Source organism: Eupeodes corollae, chromosome 1 (genome assembly GCF_945859685.1).
Source record: "Eupeodes corollae chromosome 1, idEupCoro1.1, whole genome shotgun sequence".
In the NCBI taxonomy this organism is placed as follows: domain Eukaryota; kingdom Metazoa; phylum Arthropoda; class Insecta; order Diptera; family Syrphidae; genus Eupeodes; species Eupeodes corollae.
The window spans coordinates 129163088-129187182 of NC_079147.1; the positions used below are offsets into that span (position 1 = coordinate 129163088).

General features: G+C 32.7%; 1 protein-coding gene across 3 annotated transcripts in view; it reads left to right on the top strand.

The window, feature by feature from the left end:
* Positions 1 to 24095, top strand: part of LOC129953660 (mitogen-activated protein kinase kinase kinase 15) — an 83747-nt gene that overhangs the window by 54138 nt on the left and 5514 nt on the right. For 2 of the 3 annotated variants that reach the window (XM_056066990.1, XM_056066992.1), the window contains 3 exons: positions 4746 to 5284; positions 5355 to 5643; positions 13068 to 13298. In XM_056066990.1, the coding sequence (XP_055922965.1) occupies positions 4746 to 5284; positions 5355 to 5643; positions 13068 to 13298 (1059 nt within the window). Of the gene's footprint in view, positions 1 to 4745; positions 5285 to 5354; positions 5644 to 13067; positions 13303 to 24095 lie in introns of those variants that run through there. The other variant, XM_056066991.1, reaches the window with a different exon arrangement.

The following is a 24095-nucleotide window of genomic DNA, read 5'->3' on the forward strand; positions in this document are numbered from 1 at the left end:
CTCATAGTGTCGACCCTCGCTATGATGCACTCTCAGCATTATTTTGTATGGGTATTCCTCAATGCATGCAATTAGTGCATTTTATTTGTTTACAATCCGTTGGACATTGGATACTCATTACTTATAGCAGTTTATGGGTTTTGACGTAGCTATGACGACTGAGTACCTATTATGATGACCTTGTGATGATTTATTTGTGAGTCAATGTATAGTGTATATATCGGCGGTTGAAGTGTTGGAAAAACGCGCGGCAATATGGCAAAATGTATTTGTTGTGAGGTTGGTACGTAGTGCAATCACTACAAATTTAAGAAAAAAGATACATTGTAAATGTAAGTTAAATAGAAAAATTTCAAAGTCTTTACGGTTTTAAAGTTACGAATATTTAAAACATTTTTAGGAAGTTGGTTTATAATTGATGGTATCGTACAGTTAAGTTGTTGTTTTCCGCAGTTGTTGTATCGGTATTTCAGGTAGACCTTGCGCTCGTCTTCTAATGTTTACACTTTGTGAAACATGTTGATGGAATTTAAAATCGTCGTAGTATTCAAGAACTTCTATCATTCTAAATGTATTTTCCATATTCAAGCACTTCAAATATACATGGTTTTTATTAATCATGTTTGGAATTCTCCTCTGTAGATTAACAAGTCTTCTGTATGCGTTTTCGAAGCATTTCCCCAAACTAATACTCCATATCTTAATCGAGATTCAACAAGTGAATAGTAAACATGTTTCTGAACATCTTTTGTTGAATATCTTTCCAAATGAAATAAAGCAATCATAGCACTCGTCTTACTTTGCCATAGGTTAGTAATATGGTCGTGCCACAGAAACTGTTCATCTATTGTAACTCCAAGGTATTTGATTAATTTAACTAATTCAAGGGCATCTTTTTTTCTTAAAACTGGACATTTAGGATTTTGAAAGAAAATGTTAATTATGTCTTTGTTTGTTTGGTGCACAAATGTGCATAATTTTTTGGTTAGCTACTTTGATGACTAATCCAAAATAATGGCACTATCGAGTACCATCGTGGAAATCGCGGTCTCAAGACACATGTGACTGACAATAATAGCTATATCGTCTGCATGTGCACAGACTGTGCTTTTCCTAAAAACCTGTAGGAGTGCATCCGTCAAAATTATAAAAAGGACCGGACCTAGTTTTGAACCTTGTGGTACAGCATGTGTGCAGCTTTTTTCTTACTCCATGAACTCTTAACCATAACTTTAAAAGTTTTTCCTATAAGATAGTTCTCCATCCGTTCCCAAAGATTTCCCCTAATGCCAATTCTGTAAAAGACATCCAAAAGTATATTGTGACTCAACGTGTCAAATGCCTTGGTGGAGTCCACGAACATGACCAATACGTGATGGTTTTTATTGGTACTCAGTTAACAGTATTACAGAATTCGCCAAGAAAAAAAGATTGCAGCAAGCAGTATTTTTCGATAAATTTAGTTAGTCGCCTTACAACAATTTCTTTAAGGTGATTTTCCAAAGCGGGCAAGATTGAAATTGGCCTATAGTGCTGAATCTCACGTTTTTTCCTTCTTTATCGATGGGGCGAATAACTGAAGTCTAAAAACTTTTTGAATACACCCTTATTTGTTAAATCAATGTTGTTAGTAGGTTTTCATTGAGTTTAATGTCTTATCCCCTTATTTTGTCAGCACCTGGGCTTATATAAGGATTAAGGTTTAGAAGAATGTTATAAATTTCGATTTCATCAGCTTCTTCTACATATATTGATTAAAAAAGTTGTTGACAAGGCTGTCATGATGTTTTTACATTGCATACATGTACAATCTTCGTTGCTTGTGTTGCGAAAAATTCAGCAAGTTCTTCAATGATGTCAGCAACTTTAGACATTTTACAAAGATTATGGGCGCATTCACAAAGCTAGTGACTACGTTGTCAAAATTCAACAAGCTTTTTGACTGCATAGTTGCACTACAAAGCTCTTCAATCCGGAACTGTCATATTAATGACAAGTACAAATATATAAAATAAAAAACATTTGTGTTTTCAGAACTTTAAATAATTTTTTTTGTCTTTTTAAATTCAATAAAAGCAAATAGAAGATATGATATGATTGATTTATATTTTTTATTTAAATACCGAAATACTCATTTCATTTTGAATTTTTGTGTCCTTACCGAGCATTGAGCAGCTGATTGTGAAACGTCAATACCAGGGTACACTAACTTTGTAGCCGAAATTTGTACACTTCGTCGGAGGGGAAATTTCATCTACTTTTGTAGTTAGATTTAGCCAATCAGAAACCCTTGACTACGTAGCCACTGGCTTAGTGAATGCGACCTATGTTGTATATTTGCATCCAGATACACTCGTTACAACAAGTGATAGAGGAATCGAATTGAAATTGAATTGAGATTTCGATCTAGGTAGTGTCAGTGGATCGAGGAATCGAATTTAAATGAAATGGGGTTTATTTTGTGTGCGTACTGTGTTGTAAGTAACTTCTGTCTTTATAAATACAAAATAACAAATTCTCTAGTTTTAAAATTTAAATAAAATAATGCTTAATACAAAAAAATGCGCACCAAAATAAACTCAGCTGAAAACAAACAAGAAAGAAATAACATTACACAAGCAAAGCCTCACACACCAATAACTCGATTCCTCGATTCAGGTTTACAAAAAAATGTTGGATTCGATTCATCCGTTTTATGAAATCCTATTTCAGTCCGATCCAGGTACATGCGGCGCTAAATCCTGATTCAAATCACCGTGTAAACTGGGTAATAAACTCTTTATTTTTAAATCATATTTAATTTACTATACTCCAAGTTTTTTTCGGATCACGGTATGCGTTCAGTATTTTATTTTTGTAAAAGTTAGATTTTTTTCATTTGCCAAACTATATTTTTTTATTCGTGGGTATAGATTGGTGCAATTATTATTTGGCCACCATGGCATCGCCATATATATTAGGAATGATGTTGCTTATCAGCTCTTGCCACAATGAAGTCCTTTCTTTCTTAAATTTTTCGTTAATAAGCACATCATTCACTTTATCGAAGCCCTAATCTAGACCGAACATTAACTTCTCGTGATTTTGATGGTGTGTCTAATTCCATCGAAAAGTTGTCGAGCAGAAAACACTCTTGACTTGTTTTTTACCCCTGACCCTGATAAGTAAACTATTAGTGTTCTATATCCTCAAGGCCCATCTGACCATTATGTTAAACAACCGTTTGGCAATACGACGGGATATTTAATTTAAAATGATCACAAGTTTGATTCTCCTGGGAATGTGAACTTTTATCCCAAAAGGGTTAAAAGCATCACACCTAAGGAAAGACATGGTTCGATAGGAGCTGCAAACGGGTTATTAGGGCCGATGAAGTAATTTCCAAACCAAATTGCCCCCTGTCTTTATTCAGGTATGGAACTTGCATCAATGAGATTGAGCATCTCGATATTCCCGGCATGTTTGACACCAACCACTTATTGTTTTATGATTACTTACAAGATGTCTCCAAAAATGCCGCATGGTGTTTGGGTTTGCTAAGGCGATGCAATAAATTTGTCGCCCCTCTGATTTGGCTGTTATCTAATCCTATCTGGGCTGGTGCTCCTGCGTTTTACTTAAGCCTCATAGACAGTATTGAACGTAGATCACTTAAATTGATTGGTTATGATATCATAATTTTTTGATTTACGTCGCTTGAAAATTGTTGTAAAGTTTCTCGTCTTATCTTTTTGTCTCATCTTTTTTTACCGTTATTTAAACGGTTTATGCTCCCCTTCTAGAAATGCTCATCAGTATACCCTTAAGGTCAACTTCGGTCTCACTGTAAAGTAATTCGATCTTCACATTTGCAAGACTGTTAAAACAGTTAAAAACTGAATCCCTTTCTCTTTATAGAGACTATTGCTGTTGGCACAAACAACGACTTACAGGAGTTTTACAAGAAGACGGCCGGTCTTTAAAAAAAAAATATTGTCTCATTTGCATCAAGTCAGTAGACATAAAAACCAAATTAAAACTGTTGCAGTTAGCTTATAAACTGGGATTCCTTCATTTGAATATTTCATATAATGAGAATGAGAATTGTTCAAGCCAACCTTTCTGTTTTACCTCAGAGACTGATTTACGACCTTGCTTTAAAAATGCCTAGATACAAAGATACGAAGCAATTTTAAACAACTATGATCCACCGAATAAACTGTAATTCTAAATTCTGCAAGGCTCTTAAAAGTAAAACTGGACAAAACCATTACGTTTCTTGTGAAAATAACGATAAGCTGGAGTAAACCTGTACATTTTTAATTTATCTATTTACGATCTCTTTACTTTTTCATTTGTTGTTTAAGTATCCAATTAATTATTTTTTTTTTCAATTAGACAATTCTTTTAATTTTTTTATTTATTGCTCAAGTATCGTATACATACATATGTACATTCGAAATATGTTAAGTACCTAACTTTTTATTATTCTATTATTTATGAATCAAAATCTAGAAGCAAATTTATTACATTTTGATGCATATGAGGGGCTGATACTTTAAAAAATCGCAGCAATTACTAGTATTTACTATTTAAAGGTTGCAAATTTTCCATAACTATCTTCCATAAGTTACAACCGACACAGGACGAAAAAACAATTTTCATCAGCTTTTGTATCTATTTATTTAAAATATATATATTTTATATTATTATATACATATATATATATATTTAAAATATTTCCATATTTTATCTTTTTACTCAAGTTTCAATACTACCAGCATTATAAATGAAGAGCAGTCGTTAGACAGGAGGAATTCATCGGGATTTCTCTTATCTCCGGAAATTGATTTGAGTTGTACTTCATCTAAAAGTAACTTTTCTGAAACAAATGATGTCGATGGTTTCTACATGCTAAAGAAGGATTCACAAAGAAGAAAAACTCTGTTTAAGGTACTTGAAAATGATGAAATCCAAATCTGTGATTCTTGGATCAATAAATTAGAAAACGACAACAGAAACAAACTTGCTATACAAAAAAAAGATCTATGCGCAATGATACGAGGTCTAAGACAGTACATTGTTGATGAAAATAAGGATAACCTTGAAAAGTCTATAAATGAAGTTAAAGAATCATTGGATTTTGATACAACAGCTATCGATCACCTACATTTGGCCCTTTATTCATTTCAAGAATCTGTCATAAGCGTTTTGAGAATGCATTGTATCAAACCACATTGGATGTTTGCTTTGGACAATTTAGTAAAACGAGCTGTTCAAGCTGGAATAATGATTCTTTCTCCAGGTTTGTTTCAAATTAAATTGAAATAAAATTGAACCAATTTGTATATAAATTATTTTATTTTATTTAAAAGAACTGGGGGCTAACTTAGCGGGACAAGAAAATCTGCCAAATCTTGAAGAGGACCTTAAATCTGTTAATAAAGGCGAAAAAGATTTGAATTTATCTATCGATGAAAAATCTACCTGTAAATTGTCACTTTTAAATGAAATCCAACAACTTCTGGAGAGATTAGTTGAATCTCAGAAGACTATGCAAACTATATATAAATCTTATGTTGAACAACAAAGGGAAAAAATCGAGGTACTTAAGAAGGTTGACATTGGAGTACAACGCTTATACGATGTATTTAAGGATTCGAGGTAAGCTTAAATTTATTGTTAACATTAATATTGTCGACAAATTGATTATTTATACATAGGGGAATTCACGATCTAGTGCATTTAGTCTGGGAATTGCATTCGAGTGTTAATATATGCACAACATAGTGAACGCCCGAAAAGCAATTAAAAAAGCAAGGTGTTCTTGCAACGATTTTTGACAGTTGTGAGAACAGCTGATTATTGTTATTTTTATTTTTATGTGAAATTCAAAAGTTTATTTTGGTTTTAATATGCCGAGGAAAACTGAAAAAAAAAAAAAAAAAAAAACAAATTATTGTTTTGCGAATATAGTTTAAAACTATTTTAATTTCGTCAATTGACCACTTTTTATTCGGTTTTTCTCTCTTTTATTTATTTTAATTAGATCAGCCATGTTGATTATTTAAAGATCAGCTTATTTATTGCTGTCAAAACAGTGTTGCTCGTGCTTGTGCATTTGTATACTTTAGGGTTTCAGCGAAGTAAATTTTCACTACTAAAGCATGTGCATATTCATATATTTTGTTAGTGTAGAGTATCTGTATGCATGAAAAGTATGCACTAGCACTGATGCAAGACCATTTACACCCGATCGTGAATTCCCCTAATATGATGAGTAAAAGGTGCAAAAAGCAAGAGCGAATAGTTTGAGTTGGGAAATTTCCAAAAAAGTTTTTTTTAATTTCAATTTTTTTTAAATTTAATGTAGGTAATTTAGTATATTTTTTTAAATTCTTATTTATTTTCAATAAAAACCCGCAATCCTAAAATGCTTATTTTAAGAAATTTGAATAAAATTACTTATTCCTAAGATAAAAACTTAACTCCTAACAAGAAATAATTTCCGAAATGAAACAAAAAGGTGAAATTGAATTATAAAAATTTAAGTCAACCAAACTTATTTCTTATCAAATAAATTTATTAAACCATTTCAAGGAATACAAACATATTTTTTAAGTTTTATAATAAATAATGAAAAGTGGTTTTTAAGCTGTACCCAAGAAGGAGCAATTGGAAAATATAGTTGCTCTGATTTGTACATGAATTTTTTTAAGCACTCTTTTTTGACACACAGAACTATGTCGCAGAAATCACAAACCAATCTGGCTCAATTCTCTTTGAAAAATGGTGATAAAGCAACGCTTGCAGGCATTTACTGTTTTAATGTCAAACATTGTAGAATTGTATATCTTGTACAACCACCACTTTTTGCTTCGAATTTGTATTTCATAGGCATTTACACACTGGTCAACGCCACCTACCCACAACCCTTATTCGGCTGCCGAATAAACATTTTTTTCTTTTTTCTACTGATGACTAAAGGCCCAACTATAATAGGCATAAGTTAGCATATGCGCGCATAAGTAAACATGCGAATACAAAGAATCTCAAGACGAGTGAACATAATGGAGTCTAGCTCCGTTTCGTTCAATTTTTCTCAGTTTCGTTAACTTAAGCACACTTAAGCCAGAGCGATCCCAGTCGCTCGCCACATAAGTAAAATCTGACATTTAGATATGTGAGCAAAATTGCATTATGGCTATGCAGTAATTTCGCTAACTTAAGTGAATTATCGTTGGGTTCTTGACATAAGCTTATGTTTGCTTATGCCTATTATAGTTGGGCCTTAACATTCCACATAATGCATTAGCAGGATAGTATCGAAGTTTGTGCTTATAGTGACAAACCTATTGTCTCTATTTAACTAAAAAAAACTATTGTATACGTATATATGCTAAAAGTGCCCCATATTTTCCTTCTTAAATTCTTTTTTCAGTAGAACTGTAGTTTTTTCCGAAATGTCATAATAAAGTGCCTAAGCTTCACGCGTATCTGAGTCGGTCTTAATTAGAATTAGATACATCAGCCAAGGATCTCTGCTTTCGGATTTCAGAGCCTTTAAACCACGAGTAATTTCATCTGATTTATCAGCTAACCACCGTAAATGTCCACTGTCCGCGACAACCACAGTTGGCATTTTCATAAAACTTTCAATATGCGCGTTTATAATGTACAACGGCTTATTATACCGATGCTCGAGTTTTTCCACGCTAGCTCATAATTGCGATCAGCTATCTCCATCCCGTTTAAAAGTTTTGCAGTTTCATCAGTCAAAAACGATTTTAAATAACGCATTTTTTGAGCTCCTAAAAACATGTCCCGAAATTCAGGCCATTCGCGGTAATCACCACCGAAAGAAGTTATTTTGAACTTTGGCAACTCAATTTCACTCGATGGTTTCGAAACCAACGGATTGCGTAAAAAGGTCTCTAACAAGGCGGCTTGTTACTTGGAAAATCATCCAACGAATCGCCATTAGCTTGATCACGCGGTGGAAGAGGAGGTGGAATTGAAGAAGTGTTCTTTCTAAACGCTTTTACAAATGCACTTTTGCATCGAGATATATTTTGCTCCGTAGCAATAAAATCATTTTGGAATTATGATTAGCGCAAAAATCCTTCCAACTTTCCTCTAACCGTACGAACCGCGTTTCTAAATTATCTATATCTTCACCTTCTACTTCAAGAATATAAGCATGCACACTCGTTATCGAACCCTTTAAATGTCCACGAGCCTGCCTTCATGTCTGCATGATTGTTGCAATTATTATGTTTAAAACCAAAATTGCCAAAAATCTAGGAAAAAGTAACACCAACTATGCACTTTTCACCACAAGTTTCCTCAAGAAAAGCAGCAACCTATTTCCAAACTGCACTCCAAAAACCCTAACGCGCAGCAACAACAGTAAAACAGCAACCCAGCAGACAACAGCAAAAAAAATTAAATAATTTGATACAATTTTACCAAATACATGTGCCGCTCCAGCAATCCAAAAGTTCCAAGCAACCACCATATATAAATTCAAAAGTCAATTTATATTTATTTCAATATTAAATTTACAAAAAAATTCGGCTTTACAAAGAACAAGTGTATATGGATAAGCTGTGAAAGGGATGTTAATGTTCGTTTATTCCGAACTTGAAAGGTTATAATCTGTATAAAAACAGTCTTTGAACAGATTCAAACTTCTCGATTTGTATTTGGACAGTAGTAAATATTTTTGTAAATTATTTTTGCCACACCATATTAAGTGATAGGTTGGCTTCCCTATCTTTTTCCTTAGCATGCATTCCCTAGGTTTAAGTTATAGGTTAACAGCACTCCCAAATTTTTAACCAAAATTTTTATTTTTATCATTTCTGAGATGCTAAGTTTCTTTAGATTGTCTTCTCCTTTGACGAATCTCAAAAATCATTGTCTTCGTTATGTATTCCAAGTTTGGCAACATGATTTATTTGGATTTGAAGTAGTAGTGTAGTACCTTTGTAAGAGTTTCACCAAAGACTACTCCACTAGGAAGAAAATCATCAGTGAAGAGGGTTTAGCACGCACTCTTGAGGAACACCTGCAGATGTACGGGACACACCAATAAATGCCAATCAGCAAAGCAAACGTAGAGTCAATTATTTTTTTTCTATTTGATTTCTAGCAATGCTACTCAATGAAAAAAAATGTGAGCAACTGAAGATATCCCATTAAAGAAATATACAGTAAAGATTTTGAAACCGTGCTATGTTTCAAACAGCCTCTAACAAAAAAAGAAGAACAAGAGCTTATCGCATGCTCGAGGCAGAGAAGTGGAGCGAGGAACACCTACTTTTCAGAAGAATAAAAGAGAGAATAAGAGGGGTGCGGTCAAAGATGTTGATTTAGAGCAGAAATGAACTTCGAAAGTTTTATAAGCAGGTAAAACGAAATTCACAAGTACAATAACCTTGAACCGAAGACTGCAAGGATGGCAGTGGACACATCATAGTGCAATCGCAGTCAATGCTGAGGATATGGAAGGACCATTTATGTAGACTGTACGACGATTACGACGAACCGAGTTCCTCTGTCAGGCAGGATGATCGATTCAATACGGACAACGAAAGCCATATCGAAACTGAAGTCTAAAATAGTTGTTGGAGCATATGGCTTGAACGCCGAGCGCTTTAAAACATCTCACTGCTGGGACACAATGGTGTCGGAGTCGTAACTGAAAGAGCTGTCAAAGTATTCAGTGTACACAAATGCAAATGTACGAACACAACTGGAACCGGAGCCGCAGCCGGAGTCGGAAGAGTTAACCAACTTTTAACTTTGACGTACGACACATGTGATTTTCCATTTTTGAAGTAAATAACTTGGTGATTATATTTTTTTAATAGTTTTTCAATAAAAAAGTGGAAAAATACTTAAATAAAAAATAAAAGTGAACAAAAAATATTTTCTGAGACAGATCCTGTAAAAAACAACACCACCCTTCATCTATTAATTTATTTTGACAGGGACGAGCTGTATAAAGCCACGTGTAGTTTTGGCATCCGTGCCAAACTCGTCTGATTGTGCAGGATGATCATGGAATATTAGGTTAAGACCAACTAAACCGAACGTTTTGATGTCAACAAATTATTTAGACAGGGTGATGCGCTTTCATGCGATTTTTGTAACATCGTACTTAAAAGAATAGTGCAGAGATCACACGTCAACACTAGAGGCACCATCTTCCAAAAGTCTGTCCAGTTACTAGCATATGCTGATGACATTGACATAATCAGAAGAACTCACCGTGATCTCAATGGGGCTTTAGTGAGTAGGGGAAAGTGGTCACCCTTCGTACATGAGGCACATTCGTACAGTGAGTATAAAAGAAAAACTAAACGAAGTACAGACACGTGTTTGCTTGTGTGTGTTTACATACTAGCCGCCATTTTGCTCAACGAACTAGGAGCCAGTCGCGCCAAGTTGTGAAAAGTAACAAGACGTAACGTGTTTCCGAGTGCTGTGAGTAATTTTTTACTGAAGTTTACGATCTAATTGTGAGTATGTAATTTTATATGTTTTTGCAAAATAGTGTCGAAGAATTTATGTAAACAATGTTTATTTTGTGTTTTAAAAAGTAATATTTCAATTCTTGATAAGAATTTATAAAAAGTTGTGATTTTTGTTTTGTGCATCCTACTGGGGTACATTCGGACAGTAATACATGGGGCACATTCGTACGCGTACGAATGCTCCCCTTTAAATCTTTCGTTTACAAATTTCAATCAAAACATTAAATATAGATTTTAGTTAATAAAATATAGCCCTTTAATTACACTATCTATAATTAAGGTAGGTATGTTTTATTAAAATAAATATTTCATTTCAGAATCATGGTTCGGAAATATAAAAAAAAGGGTAAACGAACCCATGAAGTTGATGAAGAATCCGCTAAGTCAGCAGTTGACGAAGTAATGCAAGGATGATTGTCTTATAGAAAAGCCGCATTGAAGTACAATATCAAAACATCAACTTTACAAAGCAGAGTAAAGAAATTAAAAGATGGCATTAAGCCTCGTAGTTTTCAGTCCAAATACACAAGCTTGCAAGTCTTCTCCTTGGAAGAAGAGGAGCGCTTAAATGAATACGTGATTAACTGCTGCAAGATGCATTATGGGCTTACGACGGTCCAAATTCGTAAGCTGGCTTATGAATACGCAAAAGCATTGAAAAAGCAAAAGCAAAAGCATTCCTACAACTTGTCAAAGACTTATTAGTTATTAACAAAGATCTCATTAATTTTTTAAAAATTAAAATTACAAATAAATAAAATAAGATTTAAATAATTTTTGTTGATTTCTTCAAGAAGAATTTAAGTTTGCTATGAGTCAAGTTTAATAAAAAAGTAAGTTTTAGGATTAATAAATTTGTTTTTGTTCTTTAATAAAAACTCGCAGTTAGGGTCCAGTTATAGCTATCATTGGAAACCATCATTGAAAAAGTTGGTTGCTTATTTTGAGACCTTTCGAAAGTTTAATCATTGAATATTTTAATGCAGAACTATAGTTTTATGACTTCACAATTATTTCTGCTTCAAAAAAAATTCATTTTGACCCATATTTTCCCCATAACGTAACTTTTATTTTTTCAATGATCATTGGTAAGGAAGGTAGTTCATCATTGAATAATTAGAACTTACGTTATAGGGAAGATATGGGTCAATATACATTTTTTTTAAGAAGAAATAATTTTGAAGTCGTAAGCTATGTTTTTGCATTAAAATATTCAATGCTTAAACATTCGAAAGGTCTCAAAATAGACTTTTTAAATACCCTGTATGAGTCTTCCCCATGTTGTACGAAAGTACCCCACCTGCTGTACGAAAGTACCCCACAGCTGGGGCGCATTCATACAAATATCTTACTCTAGACAAATTTCTATAGCTCTTTAACCCTTTAACATATCAGCTTCAGACTTTTTTGTACAAATCTACTATATATTTATTACAAATAAAGTGAATTAACTAGATAATGAAATGAATTTTCATTACCTAAATAAACAAAAATGTAAAAAGTGTACGAAGGGTAACCACTTTCCCCTATTGAGACAGAGTCGGCAAAAATTGTTTTAATGGTTAATGAGGGCAAAACAAAGTTAATGCTGTCATCAAGAAAAGTCCTACAACACGGACGTCTTTGGTCAAAATGTCACCATCGACGGACGTCAATTTGAATTAGTTAAGAACTTTGTCTATCTAGCGCTAACATCAAACGAACAATGACTCTCGTCAACCTGTATCTATTTGGGCTAAGAAAGCAAATGAATAGTAAAGTAATTACTCAAGCTACCAAAGCACCGCTCAATAAGACTCCATCATTCCCGTCCTGCTATACGGTGAAGAAGCATGCACTATGACAAAAGCGGATGAAAGGACCTTGGCTCGTTTCGAGAGAAAAGTTCTTAGTGTGATCTACGGTCCCGTATGCATAGAAGTGTAGGGAAAGGTGAGGCAACGAGCTGTACGGGCTGTACAGCGCCGTAAACTAAGCCAGAAGGATAAAAGTCCAATGACTCAGATGGCGGGTCACGTAGAGCGCATAGAAACCAATTCCCCGGCTCAGAAGGTCTTCGAATCCACGCCCACATGACAGGGCAGTAGAGGAAGACCTAGGATCAGGTGGCGTGCACAAGTGAAGAGTGACCTTATTCATCTTATAGTGCGCAACTGAAGACATCTAGCTAGATGGAGAAGTTTGTTGGGTGAGGCTCTAGTTCACACAGGACTGTAGCGCCACCTTAAGTAGGTAAGCAAGCAATTGATAAAATATATTATTGATATACAAATTTGTAAAGAACATCGAATTCTCGTTCCATTTGGAAAAGTAAGGCACGTAATAAATCATTCCCAACAGTGACTGAACATATCATTAAGAATCATATATAAGAGTTTCTAAGTCCAATGAAATCTTATATTCTGAAATTAAATTATTTTTGACATTGATGAAATTATTATATATTAATGAAACTATTCAAATAGTATTATAATATAAAAATTAGTATAGTGATCAACCGCAATCCTTTTATTGAATGGAAATAATTATTTCCCTTTTTTTTTCTAGGTTCTCTCCCGAAACTAACTCTATTTTACATAAAAAAACGAACAAACGAAGAAAAAACAAAATATTGATCAGAACCAAAATACCTAAGCAAGTGGACAAACGTTTAAGCGAGTGGTTGAACAAAAATATATTTGATAAGGAAACAACGGCGGTCATATTATTAGAAGAGTTTTCTTATAATGACTTTATTTTTCATACATCAAAATCAGATATATCAAGGCTTGGCTTAAGGTAATGTATGTTCTTAAGTTATGTACAAACTTAATAATATAATTTGTATTATCGTATTATTATTTATGATGCTATATTTTAACTACCATTGAATAAATGTAAATAGAAGTAGTGTAATTAAATATACAAATATCGGGTCTAATAGGGATTTGACAACTTTAAAAGACATTTTTAAAGAAACCATTTTACTAATCATTGAACTGGCAACGTGAATTTATTCAGTAAAATCCACATATTCCGAAATTCATAATAGGTTACAGCAGCTTTAAGAGCGTTATCTCTAGGGAGTAAAAACTTTGAGTCTACATATCCGTTGTATGAAGTTACCATGTCAGTGAGATAATAATGTTGCTTGGAGTATTGAACTAGCTGTTCAGCCGCCTGTAGCAAAGGATCCAAATCAGTCTATTCCCATACACCCATATAAAATCAAGCTGACTCAAGAATTGAAGTTCATGGCTGAAGCGCCGTACTTTCTCCGATTAGACAGGTTTTTAATTTCTTATTGAAAAAACGTTTAGAAGTGGCGTCAAGCTGACTAATGACCTATATTAACCCATTAGGGAAATTTAATATATGTATTATTTAGGATTTTGTGGGCCAGAATCTATTTGAAGTTCATATTTTATAACTGAAACCATAAATATATTTCATGAACGTTTAGTTTTTAATTGTCTTTTAACATTGTGTTATAATCTCGCATCTTAAAGATTTAAGCATAATTAAATCCTTCCTGTGTCTGCGTACTTTCTAACATCTGTACGTTTTTACGAACTCTCTTACTTAGATATTTTAAAATTAGTGGTACATTTTGTTGACTCTAAATATCTTGCGAAGCAATAACATTAAAAATTAAGTTTACTCAAAGACAGAACAAATAAAGGTATTCACTTATTTTCAACTCAAATATCTTGACAATAAACTGAAATATTGGTTTTAAATGCATCCCGTCATTTACGAAACATTGTTATTCTTATAATAAAATATTATTTAAGAAAATAAAGAGAAACCAGCTCGAAAAGTTTTATGTAGTACATTTTTTGGTAGGTGACAGCGTGGCAGACGCTAAGTAGATGGAGTACCGCAGAACGGCCGAAGCAACACTACCAACAAAATTCCTCCATTTTCCTTATAAATTGGACGTTTTCCAACAAAGTGGAATATACGGCTAGGCCTTCTCTATTAGGTATAAAACAACCTAACCATCATTGATGTTCCGGCAATTCTATTATCGTCCCTAAAAAAGTTATGATTAACTGTTAAATTTTTGTATCTGTAAATTTAGGTCTAGTTCCATTTCGAATTCGCTTCCCAAATCAAACCATCAGCACACCAACTTGTTTTTATTCCTATGGCTTGAAGAGCTGCTATCTTTGAAAGCCTATTAGTGCTCACCTTCTAACTCTTAGGATATAGTCAAATTGCGTTTTTAGGGTTGGTATAAAAAGAGATAAAAATCCTAATTAAAGCAAAATAATTTGTTTCAATGATTCCGTACAGTTTGGTTTCATTTAAAATACACGTTTTCTTCTTCGTTTTATTATTCTATTAAAAAGCTTCATAGAATTCATCCTGTAAGATATCAACATTTTTATTGAAAAAGAAAATTAAGAACATAGTTCTGTTCAGAACAGCACTTCTTACACTTTTATCAAGCAGTTATCTGACCTATTGGCTACTTCATCCAACCTATAAGTCACTTGGAACATTAAAATCAAGTTAGTTTTTGTGACACATTCACGTTGCAAGTAGCTGAACAGTTAATCCAAGGTATTTAAATACCGTGACTACTTCGATGTTCTCTCCATTATAAAACCATTTTTCGTTCGCCAGCTTCCAGCCTCCTCCTCGTTTGAAAATCAAAATTTTGGACTTATTCAGATTCAATATCAAACTCCATAGCTGACATAACTGATAAAGGAGTTACACTCCGTGTCACATGAATAGGGACACACTTTTTTCAATACCTAAGTTTTTTTTTGGAAAAACCTCAAATGTGGAATGAATGAGGTATGTATTAAGTTTATATTGCAAACAAAAGTTTTAGATTAGGTTAATAAACACAAGTTTTATAGCAGTTTTTTCAAAGAATATAATCATAAAAAGTACCTGTTGTTTTGTGTGACATGAATAGGGACAAGATCTGAATTTACCTATAAATAAAAGGATACCTACTCTGATTATTTGGGAGCTTAGTATGAGCAGAAGTTTGATAGAGTCAAGATGTATGGGTAGAGGTAAGGGTCTAACCAAGGAGGAAATATGACAAATTAGAGCTTACCGGGATCTCGGAAAAACCATCCGCTTTATAGCCAGCAAAATAAGGGGAAGTTCAATTTTTTTTTAAACAACTTCCTTAAGGAAGTCATTTCAGGAAAGTCAGGCAATAGTGAGAGCTGCTTCAAACTCGAGTCTTTTCATTAGTAAAATCAAGGCAGAAGCTAGGGTAAAAGCTAGTAAATCCACTGTTGTTCGGATTATACAGAAGACATTCTATATATGACACCATAAAATAAAGAACAAACGCCTTAATTTTACAATAAATGACCGTAGAAGAAATCGAGGTTGACATACCGTCATATTTTCCGATAAAAAAAATAATTTTGACGGGCCTGATGGATATAGCTGCTATTTCCGTGACTTAAGAAAGGAAGAAATCTATCTTTAAAAACGTCACAACAAAATAGGCGGTGTGATAGTTTGGAGAGCAATCACATGTTACGGGACTGTGGAGCTGGATTATAAAATCTCTAAAATAATGTCAATCACTTGGAACGAGCTTTTCCGCAGTTTTCTGGACAAAGATGGACTTCCCGACAAGATAATGCACCAATACATACCGCACATACCGCACGATGTGAACCAATGGCCCCCATATTCTACTAACCTGAACATCATGGAAAACGTGTGGGGATGGCTTTCAAGAAAAGCCTATAAAAAGAGGACGGCAATACCAAGAAACCGAATAGATTATTAAAGCTTTATAATGGTTCTATGCCAAAATTCCGCTCAAAATTTATTTGAATCCATTCCATATAACCTGTACTTAAATAAACCATGATATTTTCTGTTAATTTCTCTACTTCAAACGTTGTTCCAGGTAAATTTATATCATGTGACACAAAAACAGGTACTTTTCATGACTCTCGTCGGAGAAAGCGCCATAAAACTTGATCTATCAACTTAATTTAAAACGTTTGTTAGCAATATAAACTTAATACATACCTCATTCATTCTACATTTGGGGGAGAATACGATAACTTAGGCGACAAAGTTTAATGTTGGATTTGTATGGAATAGTTAAAAACAAGCATTTTTTACTATGGGAGAGGGGGTTCTATACCCCCCCGTTTAGGCGGTAGGGGCAATTGAAAAAAATATGTACGTCAAATGGAAAACAATTATTAAACAATATAATATATAACTAAGTTTTATACATTTTTTTAAAGCCAAAACTTTTGTCTATTAGCTTGTTTCTAATTCAAGTCAAAATTATGAATAGTGCACAAAAAAGTTAAAAAAAGGTTTAAAGTGTAATTTTTCAAAACTTGAAGATTATCAACAAAACGAAGTTTAATTCATCAAAATAAATATTTAATGTATATGTAAGTATGTATACATAGCAGTACCCGTAGCATGATGGTTAGTGCGTTGGACTATCATGCAAGAGGTCTTGGGTTCAATCCCTGCCTGTGCCACCTTAATTAAAAAAAATAAATAATTTTCGCGGGTACTGCCTCTTGCGAGGAATTGACAAATCCTTCAAGAGTAATTCTTGTCATGAAAAAGTGCTTTCTCAAACTAGCCGTTCGGATTCGGCCTTAAATTGTAGGTCCCTTCCATTCCTGACAACAGTACTCGCACACAGGAATGGTTGAGAGTTGTAAGTCACTAGGCCCTGGTTCACAACGGACTGTTGCGCCACCCCATTTGATTTGATTTGAAGTATGTATACATATATCTACATTAGGTATAATGTATTTGTAACATTTACTTTTTGTTTTATAGATATCTATGCAAAATGTTTATGTACAGATGTCTATCATTTTTTTTTAATTTAACAAATAAAAAACATCAATTTTAACAAATTAAAATAAAATTTAATAAAAAAAGTTATAAAAATAAAATAGGAAAATTAAAATAAAATTATGGCTTCGATTAAATTATTGGCTCTGATTATACTTGTTGTTCGACCGTATTTTCTTTAAAATATCGGTTTTTTTTAAGAATATAATCATAAAACTCCGAACAGGACATATTTTTAAAATTATATTTAAAAAAATAATTGCATTTACATTTTCGACTCTAAGCTTATTTCGCTCTTCAGTTCATTGGCTCGTTATTAAAGAAAATATTCGCTGAACATTAGCATTATGTGTAGGAATTGAAAAAAACAAACTGTGCAAATATGAAAAGTTCACTGTGTAATTCATTATTGTCCTTTTTTTTATATATTCTTACCATTTTTCGTGCATTGGTGCATTTATAAAGTTATTGTTGTCATGTTCTAGCTCTAAAAATATTTTTAGATTACAAGATTTGTCAAACAATTTATTTTCGTTTAAATTGACACCTTTGTTTCGCAAGTAAAGCAAAGAATTTTGGATATCGCACCATTTGGGAATTTTGTTTAAATCCATTCATGCAAATTCATCCAGAGATTCTACCCATCTCTGGAGATATTTTAAACATCTTGAATAAACCTCTAATACATGTTTTTCCACATTTAAGACATCAATTTCACTACCGCCTTTAACTACAAATTTCTTTAAAATTTCCTTCTTCTCTCTTTCTATTGCCCCTATATGTTCATTATAAAAATACATAAGTGAGTGAAAAAACCAAAGATAAGTTTCATTAAAATCGTTTTCGAAAAAAATGTTAGTATAAGCGACTGCGGCGGACTATCCAAGGAAAGAATATAAGTTTTTAAGCCTTCAAATATTTGCAAACGGCGGGGTATAGTGACAACCAGCGTGTTCTGGAATGACTGAAAAGCTTTTTATACTCAATTTGCACGGATTCACAAAAAGCTTTTAGTTTTTCTGTTCGAACGGTATAAATGGAAAAGTGGTTGTATATTTTCACTACAATGCTTTAGACATCCAAAGGCATATTGATTTGTAATTTATGAAATACATTATTCTTGCCGGCGCGTTTCAAACCATCAAAATTTGTGTTACAATTATCCGCAGACATTGCAATGCATTTCGAAGATAAGTCGAATTTTTTTAAAGTCGAAAGCAAGTAATTGTCCCATGTTTCATCTTTTATATTAACACTTACATACGTAAAAGACACAAATTGAAAAGAATATACAACTCATATTATTATTTTTGAATAAGTACCTGGACCCTTTTTGAAGTATTGCACCAAAACAGGGAATACTTTCTGGTTTCCATGATTGCTGGTGTCAGTAAAGATCGATATATAGTTTATTTCATTAAAGTCTTTGATAACACAGTCTAGGGAAAGGGAGCTAAGACATTGATAACAATTGCTTCTGTTTTTGTTCTCGCGCTGGAAATGTGCAGAGCAATTTTAGAATCTAGTGAAATGCATTTCAAGAACTTATGACTATAGGTATATATTTTCCCGAAGGTAGGTTAACTTCCATAGATACCTTTGTCAATTTCATTTAATTAATTAATAAATATAATTATGTCTTGTTCAAGGTTGGCGCAACACATTATTATAAAAAAGACTGGGATGCGAAAACTCTGATAGCTTCTCATCCCGTCTGCCGATTTGTCTTGCTAAAAATGTTTGTAGGTTTTCGTGTTTTGGTAAAAAAGTTGTCAGTTAAATTATTCCTAAAAAACTAAACATTTCAACAGCATGTTGCACATATTGAAAAAGTTTGATTTCAAAGTCGAAAATCATTTTTTAAATCATTTTTTTTATGTTTTATTTTTTATAAAAAAAAAATGTCAATTAGATTTTTTTTTCAAAATTTTACTAGATGTCAAAAACGTTATTCTTCGTTGCACAAAATTTTGGAGATAAAATCATTTTTTGTTCGTAAAATATTGGAGGTGACAAATATTTTTTTCAATTTTTTTTTTATTTATAAAAAAACCTTTAACTGATTTTTTTTTAAATGTACTTGTTTGGTATTACGTTACAATATAAAATACAATTAAACTATCTAGCGTTATTGGTTGGTGAAATGTTTTGGGTAAACCAACATTTTCATCTTTTTTTAAATTGCTATGGTAAAAATCCAATTTTTTTTAAAGTCCGTCCTGCATCATTCTGCATTAACATCTGTATAACAAAATTTATTTCAAGTCGATATCTTTACCGGTTCTTGAAGTACCTACGTACATACATACAAACGCACGCACAGACATCTCTCTACAAATCTTTTATTTTGACTATAGTGACCCTGAAACGTTGAGATATGTCAAAATTTTCAATTCGACAAATAGGACAATAACTTCCTATGGAAGTTAAAAATAAAGCGAAAAAAGGGAGGTAGGTATAATAAGTAGAAAATTTCCTTACCACTGACATGCGACTGCAAAAATTGAAAACTACTTTCATGCAACCGGCAATCTAAGCAAAATACGTAAAAGCAAAAACAAAGTAAAAAATACTTCTTAAAGCCATTTACCACAAAATGTATTTAAAAAATTCAACATTGCGAGAAGAAATTGTATGTTATTTGTGTACGCACAGTGCACTAATAAATTTGAACATGATCCAAAAAGGTTTTAAAAATCCTTTTTTACTCCACTTTGATTCTATCTATTTTTCTTCACTCCATAGCATTTGTTAAAGCAAATAAATCCGCATAAAATACCTACTATTAAAATAATTATACACATTACCGTTCTAACATCTATTTGTGCTTTTGAATACCCTCATATATGTAATTACTAATTACCTACCTAATATCAGCTTAAACAATATATTTACCTATACTAATGTATGTAAGTACATTTGAAATTTTATACTTTTTAGTAAAATTTGATTCCTCTATTATCCCAACAATGTTTTGAGAAAAAAAAGAAATTTAAAAATAAACCCATCCCAACCCATATCAAACTAATAACAAAATTGAAGAAAAACAACGAAAGTCGCAAATCATTTCCGATTTACATGCAAGCATCAACATCATAAATAAACGAAATAAAAAAAAAACTAAAAACACGAACGTGATTTGGCCTTGAATGCCACATTTCAACAGGCATACCTTAACAGTTTGTTATTATTGTTTTTTATTCCAAATAACAATATTCCGTTCTCTTCCTCGACCATAAAAAATTGTAAGTAAATTTCCCATATGAATCAAATCTGTAAAACTGGGTGTTGTATTTGATAAACCGATACAATGTTTAAACTTTGTATATGAAAACTATAGTCTTTGTATCATTGTATATGTATATATTTACTATAGTACTCTCATGAAGAGGAACGATCGGAGCGACATCTGAGAGGCGTGGAGATGATTGAAGTTGATCCCTTTTTTATACCCCTCAATAGTTGAGAATAAAGGAAAATTCAATAATAATTAAAAATAGAAAATAGAGAAGAACATATGCAAATGAAGTAGGAGATCGAGGGAGATAATAGCAACAACGTTTTGACATCATATGTGTGTATACATATTATACTTGAAGAGGAAAGTTTTTACGGTTATATTTTGGCAAGAAATAGATAAAGTATTTATAAGAGAAACAATAACAACGCAAAAAAGTACTGCAAGAGTATTTTTTGCGGTAGGTAGTGATATAATATATTTTGTAATATATTTGTTTTTCAATTCAATAAGTTGTGTCTTTGATAATTGTCTTTATTTTTGATATGGCTCTTAAATCAACAAAAATTATATTTTATCTTTTTTATACCAAAAATAAAGTTTCATGTAATTCCTTTAGTTTGTCCGTTTTATATGTACATATATTTATATATTTATAAAGGGTGAATTTTTAAAAGTTATATGAAAGTTAAAGACAAACACATACAATTCGGAAAAATGCATGAAATCTTTATTTGAATGGATAGTACGGTCCATATAATTTAATTTTTTAAGATTATTTCATGCAGATGTTGTACTTAACCGCGCCTCAAGGGGTCCATTCGCTTAGTCCAATTTTCAATATTTCAATTCAATAAATTGCAAGCGTTGTTCGTTTGTAAGACGATTCATGGTGCAATTATAGACCAAACTGAAGATGTTTGACAGTGAAACAAAGCACGAAACGTGCGTCAGCTGCTTAAATCAGTGTTGCCAAAAAGATAACAGGTACAAAATCTCCCTTCACTTTAAAAGGGACTCTTTTGTTTTCAAAAGGATTTTTTTTCTTGATTAGCTTTTCGGTAATAATTTTGATTTCGTCAGTACTTGCAGTTAAACCTCAAACTATCTACGAATTCTTTAGTAAGATGCCATATACTAGAGTCAAATGGGCTATTTGTTCTGATAAGATATCCATTTTTGAGAATTTTTTGTTGCTAAATTCCGAGACATGCTAATTAAAATGCCTGCCGAAAAAAAATTCTTGAAACAAGGTGCAAACTCGGCATACAATGCACTAACAAGTATGTTTGTATCTTTTACAAGAAAAGACCTTAAAAGATTAAGTAAAATATTCTAGACTATTTGAATCGAAGAGTTCCATAGAAGCAATTAATGTTATCATAATTATATCTCCATACAAGAAACACTTCCATCCTGTCAAAATCATGATACCTCATATATTAGGCTTATACCTTTCCAATTAAGGCATTGAGACCTGTAAGGTTAATTTTGAACCTAGTCTTATATTATATTGTATTTATTTATTTGTATGTTTTTATATAAAAATTTAAAATTCAATGCAGTACACCCTATTTAGCCGTTAAAAAACAAAAATCGACCTAGTTTTGAATTAATTTTAATTTTTGATTGTGTTTGTACTTGATGCGTACAAATAACAAATAATACGCGCAAGAATAACAACAACAAAATAACTGAATATATTTAAAATCTTCAATGCATCATATGCCAAATATGGCAACATTTCACTTTTCAAAAAAAATTTGAATTTAAAACGAAATGAGAATTATTAATTTCAAAATACCTACAACGTTATTGTATACATAGCTACAAACATACACTGCCAATCACAGGGATGAGGCCACATATTTTTCAACCGATTTTCGTTCTTTATACCTGCTGGAAATTTCGTACCAATAAAAATTTACTACATTTGAGTAGGTAGATATTTTCTTTAAAAAAAGTAATAAAATTAAGGGGTTAAATAGAAAAAACAGTTGGAATTTCCCTACATTAATTAAAGAGCTACTTAAAAACAGTATGAAAAAGTGCGTCACTTGGATGAGGCCACATGAAAAATCTTATAAAATATCAAAAAAATGAAAGAAATGTTTACAGTTCTTGGTTTTCAAACATTTATTTATTTAGTTTTTCTCAATTAATAATGAGTATGCCCCCCATTTTTCGATATGACCTCTATTAGACGGTTTGGAATGGAATCATAAAGTTTTTTTTAAATAGTCAAGAGAAATCTCGTCCCAGGCATCACGGATAGCTTCAATTAAGGAGTCCATGTCTTCAAATTGTCTACCGCCTTCATAAACTTTTCGAGATAGCCATGTCCATACGTTTTCGATTATGTTCAAGTCCGGTGAATAGGGTGGCCATGGCAAAAGCTCTACGTTTTCTGATAAAATCCAGCTTTTGACAACCCTGGAAGTGTGGATGGGGGCATTGTCTTGTTGAAAAATCCAAGAGGTCCAAAAATATTTTTCATCTTCGGAAATGAGCGTTCCAACAAGTATTTGTAGCTGTTTTCGTTCATTGTTAGAGAAAGAAACTCCAATTCGATTTTGCCATAGTAGGTGATAGCTCCCCACAGAATAACACCTGATGTACGGCTGTGATGTCTTCCCAAAATTAGTTCCTCTTTTCTTTAATCATGGAAATAAAAGTTGTAACCATCGGGGCCGTCAAGGCTAAACTTTTTTTCATCCGAAAAGACGACGCGTTTCCATTGACTGCTCCAAGAGACATGTTCTGTTGCAAAGTTCATTCGCAGCTCCTTGTGTACTTGCTTTAGAACAGGTTTCTTTTTGAGTTTTCTTCTCTGGATAGTACCATCTTTTCTTATTATCCTTCGGACTGTCGAAATACTGACTCCGCTTTTGGACCTTATTTTAGTAGCTGATTGAGTAGAATTTGAAGCAATACGTAAAATTAACCGCTTTTCTCGGGATGTTGCTTGGGCTGTGCGTCCTTTTTGGTTTTTTCAATAGTTTTGAAGATCAGCAAGATAGTTGTTTACAACTGTCTTACTTCTGTTCAGCTTCCTTGCTATTTCTCGGCTTGAGAGTCCCATTTCCTTGAAAGCATCGATTTGTCCTCTTTCCGCTCCTGTCAACGTCTTTCCGGAACCCATTTGTAGTTAAAATTTAATAAAAATAGTTATTTGTAAAACGTTCTTAAATATTGTAACCCAAATTTTGAAAAAAATTGCTGATCTGAACTTCTACAACGAAATATTCGCAATGGCCTCATCCTAGTGACTCACTTTTTTATATCCTTTTTAGGTAGCTCATTCATTAATGTAGGGAAATTCCAACGGTCTTTTCTAATTAACCCTATAATTGTATCACTTTGTTTTAAGAAAATATGTACCTACTCTCATGTAGTAAAATTTTCCGGGTTAAACAAATTCCAACAGGTATCGGAGCGAAAATCGGTTGAAAAATATGTGGCCTCATCCTAGTGATTGGCAGTGTATGTGTCTGTATATGCCAAATATGGCAGCATTTCATTTTCAACAAAAA